The following is a 12,977-nucleotide window of genomic DNA, read 5'->3' on the forward strand; positions in this document are numbered from 1 at the left end:
GCTTTCTGATAACAGAAAGGTGTGAGAAAGGTGTCGTCGCCTCGTGATTTAGCAAAATGTTTATTTGGTATTGTTATGACTTCGATATGCATAATTATATCTGTAGTGACTTAGTAGAATAAATTAAACTTTTTCCCCAACCGCAAGATCTCGCCAAACTTAGCTACAATGTCCTTAGCTCCAGTGTTCTTAGTCAACACCGTCAGGTCCACGTCTTTGTAGTCTGTTGGCAGCTTGCTGCTGTCAGCCAAAATAACTTTCATCATAAAAATGGCATGGGGAAGCTGTAAGTGTGCTTGTTTATGAACTTCATCGAGGAATCTGAGAATGGAAATGCGAATGCAAATTTGAGTTTTTATGTTAAGTAAAATAAACCATATCACGATGTTTTGTATCTACAGAGTAAGTAGTTTATCTGGACTTGTCTGTTGGGAAAATACTTACGTCTCGTATCTATAGCTGTTAGTATCCACACCGACTGCACGCAAAGATTTAATAAAAGCATTGTAATAAATTTTTAGCAGATTGTAGAAATTCTCATCCAAAACCTTTGTTTCCACACTGGAGAATAGTAAAAATATTATATCGTGGACCAAAGACCCATATTGTGCAATTTGGAAGTCGACAATTTTTAGCTTGACCGGGACGCCGTCATCGTCTGGAAGGGATTGGGCTATAAAATTAATCCTTTCAAAAAAATTTTCGCACCTTACTATATTTCACCATTAAATTGTTGATCCACAAATCTCCGTGCACGAGCGTAGTGAAAGGACCATCCTCCACGTCTTTGCCAGCTTGAAACGCATCGAATTTGTCTAGCAACTCTTTGACACGTTTGACATCACTTTCATCACCATTGGTCGCAGATTTGATGTCAGTTAGGATATCATTGTTCATCAAATCTTTCTCTTCGGCTGATATATTAAGGTTCATGTCGAATTTTTTAAAGTAGGGCCGCACATACTCTTCATATATCTGTGGGGTTTTTAGCCGCAAGGCAATTGGAAGGGCGTGATACTGGGCCAAGTAATGGAGAATTAGCACAGTGTGCGCCAGATCATAGGGCTTGTGACGGTTCCCAGGCTTATAGTCGCGAATTGTTAAATTTTCCTGAACAAGTACGGCGTCCCGGTCCACCTTGGTGGCTCTGTCGTTCAGAGAGATGCGGGATCCATAGTAGCGGGGAAAGCCATCGAAGAGTTCGGCGGGCAAGACACCAGCTTTAAGCTGGAGATTTTTCAGCTCAGGTGCTAAATACTTATAGACAGCATTTTCTGTGATGCAGGTTCTTTCGGGCTGAAAGATTTGCCAGTAAATTTCGTTGGTGACAGGTGGAAGCTTGGCAATCAGCGGCAACTCCCGTACTACAATATCAGTATCCTTGATTTGTGCCTGAATAGCCAACATCACGCTGCCGTAGTTATCCCCAGGCTTGGTCAAGTAACAGCTAGAATATGACTCCAACGTGGTTCCCTCTGGCAAATAAGGCTGGATCACTTTGTGTAGATCCGTAATTTTCGGAACTTCTCCCATGTCGGATCGGCTTGTGCTGCTCCGTTCTCAGTCAATGACGATTGAAAAATGGGAATGACTGAGCGAAGTCAACGTGCTTTTTACTCTCGGTTCTTTATGTGTAGTTCCTATAGCATTATTTAGCTTAAATGCATGTGTGGTAGTCAAATTATTTGTTAACTAAACGAGCGGCGGTCGGCTCTGGGCAAAAAATTGGCTCAAGTGGGGCAGATAACATTTATAGAATGATACCTGGTTCTCGCGGGGTATACGTGACAGCCAGAAGGAAATGTTTTCCACCGCTCTAACTATCAAGAACCTTTTTGCACCGGCTTATTTCGAGAAGAACATTCATAATTTCGTCTCATATGTACGGGGTATTTCGTAGGTGTCAACATTTTAAATGGAAAAATCTGAAATGTTTTTTTTTTATTTCTGGTGCTCTGTTTGTTTCGGCGTGCAGGTCACCCTTCAGTCGCCCTGACTAAATAGAACGCTTCATTCATATCACTCGAGGTGCTGATGGGAGATGAATTGTGTAAAGCTAGTACTACAAGAGGCTGCTCAATCAATAGCGGCAACGATGGCATCAGCAACAATCAGTAACATCGACATGTGGATGCCTAATTAAAATGTCTTTGTTATCACAGATGCTTATGCATTGTGTTCAATATCTATGTATCATTCATTCCATGCATTCAATATAAGAGGACATTGAATTTATATCGATATATAATGGCTTTTGTTGCAATTTTTTGTATATTTCAAGGGATGAAACTGTTTTTAGGGACTCTTGAACAATTGTGATGTTTTTTTTTTTGATCTGGCAGCGCGAAAACTTCATCTTAAACCAAAAACATCAGAAAAATAATGTAGGGAGGACAAAAAGAAAAAAAATCGAACAGAATTTATTCTTAACAAATGCGTATGATTGAGTGTGTAAATGTGTAATGTGTAAATTTTGAGACCTGTATGATAATAATTATAATTTTTCAAAATAAAATGCCGATAACTTTCACTTATCGCACAAAAACACTTGTATTTTTTCTGTGTTTAACCCTGTGTATCGATAGTTGATTCAAATGTCACGGGTTATAATCTTATGAGGTGAAACAACAGAAAAATAAAATAAATTTCATCCAAAAAAGTGTTTTGGTGATTCTCAATTTTCGTATCTTATTCAAATTTTGGCCAGTTCAAGAAAAGTAGCACATATCAATTGGCATTTAAATTGTAATTTAAATTCATCGCATTGAAGTATAGCGCGCATATCGATATATATGTACATCACTAATAAATACAACAATACACAATACAAAATCGTGAAAAACAAAAATTAGAAAAAAACAATGGACCTGCAAGTAATAATGCAACAAATGATGCAAGATTTAAACGGATATGGCTATAGATATGCAATGCAAGCGGGTCAGCAGCCCTACGACCAATATCCGCAAAATAGTGTATTCGATCAGGCCCCGGGTCCAGAAGAACAGGACGACGAAGATGACGAGGACGATGATGAACAACGCACCTTGTTCTGTGGAAATCTGGACCAACGCGTTACAGAGGAAATCCTGTACGAAGTTTTCGTGCAAGCAGGTCCTATTGAGGGTGTACGCATTCCCTCGGACAACACTGGGCGGCAGCGCAACTTTGGGTTTGTGATATATCAGCGAATATCTGCGGTTCCGTTTGCATTGGAGCTGTACCAGGGCTTGGAATTGTTTCAAAAAAAGGTTACCATCAAACAGCAAGGGGCAGACAAGGTCAAGCCGCCATCATTTGGACAAAATCGTTTACACAACCCGTTCATTCACGAGTTGCCCGGTCATTTACCTAATGACTCTGGAGCACCACGCCACGGTCGTCACAGCTTACACGGTGCCAGACCATATGATCGAAGTTCTGGCGCGAACAACAAGTACAATAATGGGGACCTGCGTCGCCGCTCCGACAGCTCAGTTATGGATCGCAATCGGCCGAGGGCACATCCGTATCCTCAGCACCACCATCAGCATGATAGACGTTCGGATCAACGCAACAATAACAAGCGAAGATTACTTTGAGCCTATGCCTCCAATAAAATCAGAATCAGTTAAATGTAACAATTTTTTTTATTAGTCTTTAAGTATCGCTTACAAACATCTAGATATAAACTTTTGTATGTATCGTAAAGCAGAGGTCTAAATCATAACATCACACTAACGCCCTTCATCAATGAATTTGCATTCCATTAAACTGTTCAGATGACAGATGCTTACTATTGCGTATGCATCAGCTAACGTGTTATACTTCTTAGCGTCTTCTCCACATTCCTATACGTGCGCGATGGTATAACTTCCAGCAAGAGTCGTTGGTAACTGCTGTGCTCGGACAGGGCGCGGAACAAGGACTTGGCATAGCTGCGAGTTTCCAAGCTTCCTTCAAGCAGAAGATTGGCGCCGACCACAAAGAACTTATCGCGGCTCTCGCGGCCCATAGCATATATGCGATCACTGCCTAGTCGCTCGACCAGTCGGAATAGTAGCTTGGACGTTGAAGTACGAACCAAAGCGTTCTGATGCTGTGCACCCTTGGTTGCAAGAATATTTAATACCTTTACTGGCTGAGCGTGATCCACCATCGACTCCAGAGCGTGAGTTGCGTCCGCACGTATGAAGCGATTTGTGTCTGCGGTTCGATGCAATAGTGCACAGACCAGATCATCACATTCCTGTTCCAGATACTTGGACTTTAAGCTGAACAATTCAGCGGCGGCCTGACAGGATGCGCGTGCCACCTGAGAGCGTAAATTCCGGACAGAGCGGGTGAGTTGTATGCAGGTCATGTGCATGTGGCTGTCCAGAAAGTCGGCATGGCAGCGAATCAGACGAACCGTGCTCTTTAAGCCGACTATGTTCATCTCCCAGTTGCTGGAGTCTAGCTGGTCAAAGGTCTTGTGTAGGGCCTCACGAGGCTTCTCGAAGCGCGACATGTTTTGGGGGAATAGCTCCGCCTGTGAAATCTTGATGGCCTGCTTCACAGGAGAGACGCGCCGTTGCCCGCGCAAAAAATATGACGTCTTTGACTTTTGCTTAAGCTGCGTGTGTTGAGTCTTCCCTCTGACAGTGATGTTCCCCATTTGCGAGCCTGATTGCGAAGTATTGTCAGTAGTACTTGTACTGGTATTATCCAAAGAGCCTTGCTTCGAGGCAGGGCGTACTCCATAGAGTGACTCTAGGGAAATGCTGCGAGGCTGCATAACCAAGTTATCATGTAAAGGTCTCGATTTTGAGGTAAAGGAACCGCCTGTACGATTCGCTGATGTTGTCATTTCGTTTGCTGCCAACGGTTCCTCTAGTTGCTTTAAAGGCGAAGACTCAGTGGGTGTCGCCTCCAGTTCATGCTGCACTTCTTCGACCACCACGAAACTGTTGCTGCCCTCAATGTCTTCTTCAATGGGCAGCGACTTTGTTGATTGTGCCCTTGATAGTTGCGGTGACACGTCTTCCAGCTGAGTTTTGATACTTTCTGTTTTACTGTGGAGACTGTTGACACTCTCGTTACGTTTCAGTGTGTCTTCAGGGGGCAGGTGTTCCGTTTCCTCTTCTATGACTGTAAATATATTGAAGATGAGCATTAAAATTGTACGTCTATTAACAAGTTGTTAAAGTGAAAACATTGTTATATATCGTATCATGTGTCGGTAATGTTAGTGACATTGTGAGGATAAAAAACCCCAAAATTCTAATTTGTTTAAAAGAAAACGTAATGAAAAAAATAAGTGTGTGAAACAAGAGTGCTGTTTTAATGGGTAGTCCTACTTGATACAATGTCATCCACTACGAGCTCTCCAAAGGACTCGACCGCGTTGCGCTCCAGACTCAAGACCTCCATTTTTTTATCAACGCTGTCGCCACTCCGAGCCGGACTTTTTGGTCGTCTGTCCATCTCACAGTGGCTGTTACTTGATTTGGCCGAGGCTGTTGACTTCTGTGAGTAGCTTGTGGACTTCACAGAGAGCGGGGACCCGTCCGTAGTTCCTTTGTCCGTCTGCGATCCTAAGGTCGATGACCGAACTGTTTCCGGATCTGCTCCAATGCGAACGCTTGCATTGGGAGAGGTAAGAATAGAGCTTAAAATGGGAAATAGGTTACTGAATAACTTACAACTCTTCAGACGGGAGCACAGCATACACATTGTCTTTTTCACCATCTACCGGTGTCTGAATCACTTCCCAGGTCGACCTATCATCGACATGTTCACTATCTGTATCAATTTGCATCGATTTTCTGAACTCTTGACATTTGCTATCCATTGGCGCCGTGTTGGTGCAGCAGGTGCCGGAAAGCTGATTGTTGCGATTGTAAGATATAGCCTCGCACAGTGTTGAATGCGCGTTAATTGCCTTTTGGCAAATATACGCCCAGCCAGAGCGGAGAAGAGTGCGTGTCCGACGTAGTAGATTGGACGCCTGTCCGCCACAGGAAAATGCATTCTGCATTTTAAGAAATACTATACTACACTACTACACTCAACTATTCACTTGAAAAACCCGTATTCGGTGTAAAACAAATTAAATACCAGCGCGAAGAAAATTAACGCAAAGACAGTGAACTACTTCAAGCAACACCACTGTGCAGACTGTTTGCAATGCTCGTCAAAAGTAGTTTTGACCATTTGGACAATGGGCTGCCCCCACAACTATTCACGTACTTCTGTATTTCCATACTTGGAATCCACAACAAAGCCAGAGTTGCAAATGGAAAACAGGACATTGCGTTTTCCAAGAATTCACACGAATACACACACACTACACGTCCACTTAACTTAAGGGGCCCCCCATCCCCACACAATAGCCAGAAGGAAAAGCCACGAAAAAGGTCGCAGTATGGTCTAGCGACGAACTTCCAGACGAACTAGCCATGTTTCTGACCAGGCGGTCGCCGTATCCACAATAATACACTCCATTCTGGTTTGCAGACGAGGGCCAACTTAGTCATATTCGGGTCTCTTCGTTTCGCTATGGGCTAGCCGTTGGCTGCCTCTACCCGAAGTCTGTCATGTGAGGGATGTAGGTACATACGTAGGATGTAGGTAAGTATGTATCTGAAGAGGTGACATTTTCACCAATATTCCGAAATAGATCGGAAATATGCTTATGTACATATACTATACACATGAATACATCTTGAGGAAGTTTTAGACAAAGTTTCTAGACGTAAGTCCATGAATTTTACTACTCCTTGCTCTGGAATTTTTCTTTCGAAGTCATAGCCCAACAAAGGAAAATTGATTTTCTTGGGAAGGCAGAAGATGCGTCCAGTGGAAGCCGAATCGCCAGTGGTCAATTGAAGGTTTGTCGCAGGCGACGTTGTTCGATTCTCCACATTCCCTTGCCATAGCCCTAAATATCACCAACGCGAGCCCCACTGCGCATTTAAATTATTTAGGTTAAATAACGTGACACCTTTAAGACTAAGGGTCTTTGCTTTGACTCAGATGCGTGCACCGAGAGCCGGGTGAGGCGCGACCGCTAAATTCGCCTATAAAAACTGCGGCTAATGGTTAACCCGCATGGGGCTCGAGACTATATCAGAGTTGGGCATTCAAATATGTAGGTTAACATTCGTCAACGAACATGGGTATGGGTAGATTGTGGGGGTTGTGGTTTTGGCTTTGTACAGCTGACCAGAAGTGTGTGGGGTTTGATGCCGGTCCGGTGAATTGAGATATGGAGGCAACACTTACTCTGGTTTTGCGGCGCCGGCGCACTCTCTTCCCAACGTATGTGGTGATTGTAGGTTATCAATGGAAAAGCTGCGCTGCTGTTTCCTGTGTATTTCGTTAGTTTTGAGCATTTCTCCATCTATAGAGTATATGATATAAATATGAAAAAAGTTAAAAGAGTGCTTTGATAGGTTTCCCTACCTTGTGCTTGGCCGGTGTTTCGTGTCCTACTGCTTTGCTGCGAAAGCGTGAAGGAGTGCTGGTGCTGCAGCTTCTTGCGCAGCATCTGGCTCTGGTGCGATTTAGTAGGATTCGTATAGCTGACTTTTGGGTATGCTTGACCATCCAATGTGTAGGACGTGGTAGACCTCTGAATGCTGCGCATAAAATTGTTCACAAAATCCGTATGTTGGTTCATGGCGGGAAATCTTTAAGGAATGTGCATTCAATCTTGAAAGTACTCTCTTTGCAAGCTATTGATACACTACCTTGAGCTGGGTCCTGAAAGATGACTCCCAGTGCGGGATGTTAGCTGTATAAAGCTGCCAGTGCTCCCACTGCTGCAAGTGGTTGCCGTGCTGTCAGTGCTTCGGCCATCCATCGAAGTATCTGAGCACGTTTTGCCCACCATGCGACGGTCCATAAGATTTCCTTCATTGGGAGAGACGACAAGACATTACTTGAAAGATCTATACATACAATATCCAAATCTTACCATGCATTGTCCTAGCTCCGAAACTTAATCTCTGAGAAAAGTCCTACGAGCAAAAGTACAATATAATTTTTATTATTTTGAGATTTTTTAATCGGAAAAACTAACACTTGAACTCACATTGGGGCTAGCTATGTCCAGGGTTTCTGGAGGAGAGTGGAAGGAATGTCGATGCAGGCTCTCATTGACGTGAGTAAAGCTGAAAGTAAAAGCCTCTACCAGTATAATGTACGGGGTGTTATTAAGTTTTCCACTGCTAACCTGTGGAGTGTCTCTGTCCTGTCTTTTGCTTCTGTGCTTTCCTGGACGACCCTCTGTCTGCCCGCAGCACGCATGCGTCGCCTTTTGATGGCATTTGGTGAGGCTGAGCCGTCGCCTTGGTTTATCCAGTCAATATCTGCACCGCGCCTATTGCCGGGCTTTTCAGTTTGGTTGAAAATAAACAAGACGGAACTGTCCGGCGTTATAATGGGCAACTGCAGGCGGGACAGACGCATTCTCGTAGCATCGAGCATGAGAGGACCGAGCTCCACGCCTGATGCTATTTCGGATACAATCGCCAGAACCTGCTTGACAGATGATATGTCAGCCAAGACGGCAAGTACCTCCAGTGCCGCCTGGCGCACGCGTCGCTTGCGATTTAACGAGGAGTATATTGTCTGCGCCGTCAGCAGGTTGATGTCGAAGCATGTGCCAGGAAAGGTCATCAAAGCGAAAATAGACATTTGGAGGGCATGATCGCGGAACTGTGGTCGGATCGATGAAAAAACGCGCATCGTTAGTTTCGGGGAAACGTAGAACGTGTTATGAACTTACCTTTGAGCTCTTGGCATGCATGAACTCCGGTGCAGTTAGTTTGGCAACAATGGTGCCCGCTGGCAGGCGCTGCATTAGTGCCTTGCAGACTCGATTCGCCCCAGCTGTGCCTTGGCGACACAGCCCTGTTAGAATCTGAAGGGTGCGCTCCTCCAAGTTGTCCAGCGGAAGGCGTGTGATCAGGTTTACCAGCAATTCACGTTTGAGTTCAGCTATGTCAAAGTGTCGCTCCGAGGAGAGTAATGTTCGCAGCAAGCTGTCCAAGTACGGCTGCACCTTAGCTAAATTACCCGAAGAGCTTAGGGCGAGCTCTAGATGGGAAAATCCCTGCAAGCGATGTCGCCAGTCCTGTTCAAAAAGAAAGAACGATGTTTATAGGCACGCTGTTCATTTGTATGGGGCAAGTGTTTTATTGCCTATTTGCTCAATTTTCGCAAATTAGATATATTCATGCAATACAAATATTTCCCGAAAGTGTCCATTGGCCATTAGAGAGTGCAAATGCGAGCCAACTTTAGATAGTTGACTTCTAAACCCGTGCCATTTATGGTGTCCTCGTCCGCCTAGGCGACTTTTCGTACCTGTTTGTATTTAGTACGCGCTATAATTTCGGTTAATGTTTTTTATATTTTTGTGCTTGAACTGACCCACTTCCTGGCACGCTCGGTTTCGGCCCGCTCCCGCTTTCTCTAGAGTCTTCACCCGAAAGCATTTCGTAATGTTGGTCTTACTATTTTATCGTCGCCTATGCAAGCTGGGTGTGAGTGATTGTTCCTGTTCTTGTTTTTGTTCCGGCAAGCTGCTATGAATATCGCGTGCACTTAAATGATTGACCGGCCAGTTACGCTACTGCCGGAGGACTCTTTGGCACTATGCAGTTACAGCTCTAAGCCAATCCAATACCCATTCCGCATAGCATGAACTGTTACCGGAATCCCCCAGCTTTTTTGCAGCACTCAAAAAGTTCAGATTGATAAGGGGGACATCACAGCCAGAAAGTATGTATGTATGTGCAATGTACATAGTGTTTCCAACTTTAAACTGCTGACGCATATTGACGTCTCCATTTTTACAATACTTTAAGTGGTTTTTCCTATGAGAATCGTTTTATGTTGTGAAGAATTGACGTGAGGATACAAAGTTGCAAGTAATAATTTAAAAGTTCTAGTTTTTGGATATAGTCTTACTCAAAAACTTCGTATATGCATATAAAGTCCGTACCACTCCACGCTCCCCAAAGTGCTTACGAAATTCTTCAAACAAATAATTTTGCTTTGAAATGTATATGTCAAAAATTAATAGGTCATTGATACAGCCACGGTCCGCATTGTTTTCCATCGTCATCGATATAGGTGGGCAGGGGCAGAAACAGCGCTTATCGCTGAAATTTTCATTAGTAAGCAAGGGGTCGCAGTGGCCGGCAATGCGAGTATAATAGCAGTAGTAATAGCGACTACACGTTGGAGGTGGAGTGATGCGTGTCTCGTACGTAGTAAAGCCAGGCGTCTGCCATTATGAAGGCAGAATTATGAACGCATATGAAATTGTATATATCCTAGTGACCCAGTTAGAAAAAAAAGAGCAGGGCGGCACAGTCCGTACAAGCGACAGGCTGCGTTGTGGTAGCGTGTGGTATAATTTAATTCCTTCATTTTTCGTATTACAATGTAGACAGTATGGGTGGGACTTTGTGAGAGGAGTGCAGGAGCAATTACTCTGAGCATGCTAAATTTCGGACAATAACTCGACTGCAATTATGGTGATGTGGCAGAAACAGCGGCAGCCAATTTTCTGGAGGTAGATTAATCGTCACAGTTTCGGAACTTACCCCAGATCGGAGGTCCATCAGAGTTTTGTAGTTGACAATGTCCAGGTCCTCCCACGATTTCGGTGTGACTGGTGACTCCGCCGACATTATGGAGCTGGTTCGTGCTCTTAAGGATTGAGTCGGGGATGAAGAGGGCGATACCGCAACGGACTCCGTCATGTCCTCGATGCGGCGCATAGATCGCGGTGAGGGATCTCGTTGAAGATTGTGAAGCACTTCGATCTGTTTGTGCGGAACTTTGGGACTAATATTGTTGCTTCCAGCTGGACTCGTGCTGCGACTACGGGAAAGAGGTGATTGCGGCGGCGGAGTCAATTTCGATTCTTCCGTCTGATGTTTGGGAGAGCTATACGAGCTTGGACTTGCCGTTGACTGATCGGCTTGCACGTTGCTCTGTGGACGGACAGACTGAGAGCTAAATGGGAGAGGCAGGGGTTTGGTATTATCATAAGGTATTTCCACGACCAGTGCCGATGTCTTGCTATCGCCGAGTGCACTTGGAATGCTAACGACAGGTTCACCCTCTATCGGAAAATGCCGAGGAGACCCCGAGGAGTCATCTAGCGTTATTATAGCGGGGCCGTGAATGGGCTGACCTGTTCGTTTGGAATTGTTTGAGGAAATAGCCGCGTCGCTGTCGGGAGTACGCATTTTCACTATCTCTCCACCAAAGGTCACTCGCTTTAGCCCACGAGAGGGCGTGCTGGGCTCGGACTTGGTTTCAGATCCGGCAGTAGGATGCTCGTCCAATTCAGAATCGCTGATAACTTGGACTATTCCTGCCCCTTCTCTCAGATCCTGATGGGACCTCGCACTACCCATCAGTGCTCGGCAAACAAGCTCTGTTGGTTCAATATCTTTGGAGTATACTCGAGCTGGACTGTCGTACTCTTCTGTCTCGGTATCCGCCTCCAGCAAGCGCATGGTCACAGTGTCGTCATTGATTTTGATTTCCGTCTCCATAATGACCTTTCCTTTATCAGAACAGCTTGGTTGCTGCAGCTGTAGCGAAGAGTCCAACGGATGGATAGAGGTGCTACTGCTCCTCCAGCTCTGTTCCCTCGGCAGAGCTCGCCACGCTCCCGTTTTGACTTCTCCTGCGCGATTTGGCTTTTCACAAACTCCATATACCTGACACAGCTGATAATACTTGGACAGGGCGGTGTGGCCGCACACCGCGTTCATAATAGCTTCAAATTCATGGACTCCTAAAATCTCTCTCATTTTGGACAAAACCTTCAGCGTAATCTCCTGCTGAGCCAGTTGGTCCAAGTGCTCCACCACACGCTGCAAAGCTTGCTGCACTATGAAGTGCCGTTGGGGGGTGTGCAAAATCGATTGAAGTATTGCGGGGAGTGAAAGCAGGACTCCGCAGCTAAGTCGGCCGTGGTCAGACTCCATGGGAGTTAAGCCAGTGTCGAGAATCTTTAGTACGACCGATTCTGGAATAGCTGTTTCAGCAAGATAGACTCGTAGGCAGTCGAGGGCCCCCTTACGAACGGTGGGCGCCTGGTGACCCAAGTTCTCGACTAGCAGGCCGATCAGCTGGTGTTCCTCTATGTGATTGTCGGCCCTGTCTTGCATCACCACAAGGACGTCGACGAGAACTCGCAGAGCGTGTTGGCGCACCTGCCACTCTGGATCCTGTAAGCGTTCGTGGAACTCTGCATACATGGCGTTGGGGCAAATTGTTTCCGGCAGGCGGCGAGTGCGAAGAATATGCTCCCACAGTGGTGTCAGTTGCACTGCACCTATCGGAGCCTCTGTTCGTCGTTGCATTTTCGTTAGTGGGAGGAGCCCAGCCCCCACGCTGGCTGACTGGTTGTTATTCTTGTCCTTGACTTCGCTTCCCGTTGTACCACTCACGTATGTGACACTCTCGCTGGCCTCGCAGTTGTAGTCATTCATCGGAGTGCGAGTCCTATTGGCCGCTGACGTTGCCGTGGTCGCTATAGGGAGCGGCACACTGTTAGTGCCATCTTTGCGTTCCAAAATACGTCGAAAGAACATACTGAGCCTCCCGTTTCGGACTCACTTTTCGCAATGCAATTATCTGACTAGCTGCCGTCGGCCTATTCACTTGCTTTTAATTTTGAATTGTCACGCACGCTTGCATCCGGTCCGAAATGTCCTATGACTGGTTGTGCTACCTTCTTTTCATTTTCTGTTCGTATCTATCTTTGAGGCACAACAGGAACTTTCAACTCGCTAGCAACGACTGAGAATATTACTGTTTGCTGACTGCTTTTGTAGCCAACGCTAGAACTTGGACATTGTGAGCCTAGCTAAACATCATTGAGAACGATCCACTGCGCATGACGGCGCTGCTCTCCGCCTCGAGCTACCGCTCTGCTGCAACTTCCTAAGCAACAGATAGTTTGCTACCACCATTTTACATTT

The 12,977-nt window shown here is 45.4% G+C and overlaps 3 protein-coding genes across 5 annotated transcripts; 1 reads left to right on the forward strand and 2 right to left on the reverse strand.

Moving 5' to 3' along the window:
* Positions 1–41: 41 nt before the first annotated feature.
* On the reverse strand, positions 42–1,558 carry LOC6595597. 3 transcript variants are annotated; one of them, XM_002020909.2, is made up of 3 exons: positions 714–1,558; positions 445–658; positions 42–321 (listed from the first exon to the last, which is right to left on the reverse strand). In XM_002020909.2, the coding sequence occupies exons 1-3, from the start codon at positions 1,531–1,533 to the stop codon at positions 111–113; spliced, it is 1,245 nt and encodes a 414-aa protein (XP_002020945.2). In that variant the 5' UTR covers positions 1,534–1,558; the 3' UTR covers positions 42–110. The 3 variants fall into 3 exon arrangements, with proteins under 3 accessions (XP_002020945.2, XP_026844395.1, XP_026844396.1); XM_026988594.1 differs by lacking the exon at positions 42–321 and having other exon boundaries at positions 573–658; positions 709–1,558; XM_026988595.1 differs by lacking the exon at positions 42–321 and having other exon boundaries at positions 574–658; positions 724–1,558.
* A 1,282-nt stretch (positions 1,559–2,840) lies between these two features.
* Positions 2,841–3,617, forward strand: LOC6595596 (31 kDa ribonucleoprotein, chloroplastic). Its single transcript, XM_002020908.2, has one exon. The coding sequence runs from the start codon at positions 2,862–2,864 to the stop codon at positions 3,576–3,578; it is 717 nt and encodes a 238-aa protein (XP_002020944.1). The 5' UTR covers positions 2,841–2,861; the 3' UTR covers positions 3,579–3,617.
* A 173-nt stretch (positions 3,618–3,790) lies between these two features.
* On the reverse strand, positions 3,791–12,726 carry LOC6595595 (TOG array regulator of axonemal microtubules protein 1). The gene is made up of 10 exons (XM_026988586.1): positions 10,578–12,726; positions 8,750–9,097; positions 8,195–8,679; positions 8,054–8,132; positions 7,937–7,979; positions 7,710–7,872; positions 7,423–7,649; positions 7,243–7,360; positions 5,316–5,626; positions 3,791–5,106 (listed from the first exon to the last, which is right to left on the reverse strand). The coding sequence occupies exons 1-10, from the start codon at positions 12,585–12,587 to the stop codon at positions 3,791–3,793; spliced, it is 5,100 nt and encodes a 1,699-aa protein (XP_026844387.1). The 5' UTR covers positions 12,588–12,726.
* Between the last annotated feature and the right edge of the window lie 251 nt (positions 12,727–12,977).

This window comes from Drosophila persimilis, unplaced genomic scaffold, assembly GCF_003286085.1.
Source record: "Drosophila persimilis strain 14011-0111.01,24,50 unplaced genomic scaffold, DperRS2 tig00000191-arrow-pilon, whole genome shotgun sequence".
Taxonomy (NCBI): Eukaryota; Metazoa; Arthropoda; class Insecta; order Diptera; family Drosophilidae; genus Drosophila; species Drosophila persimilis.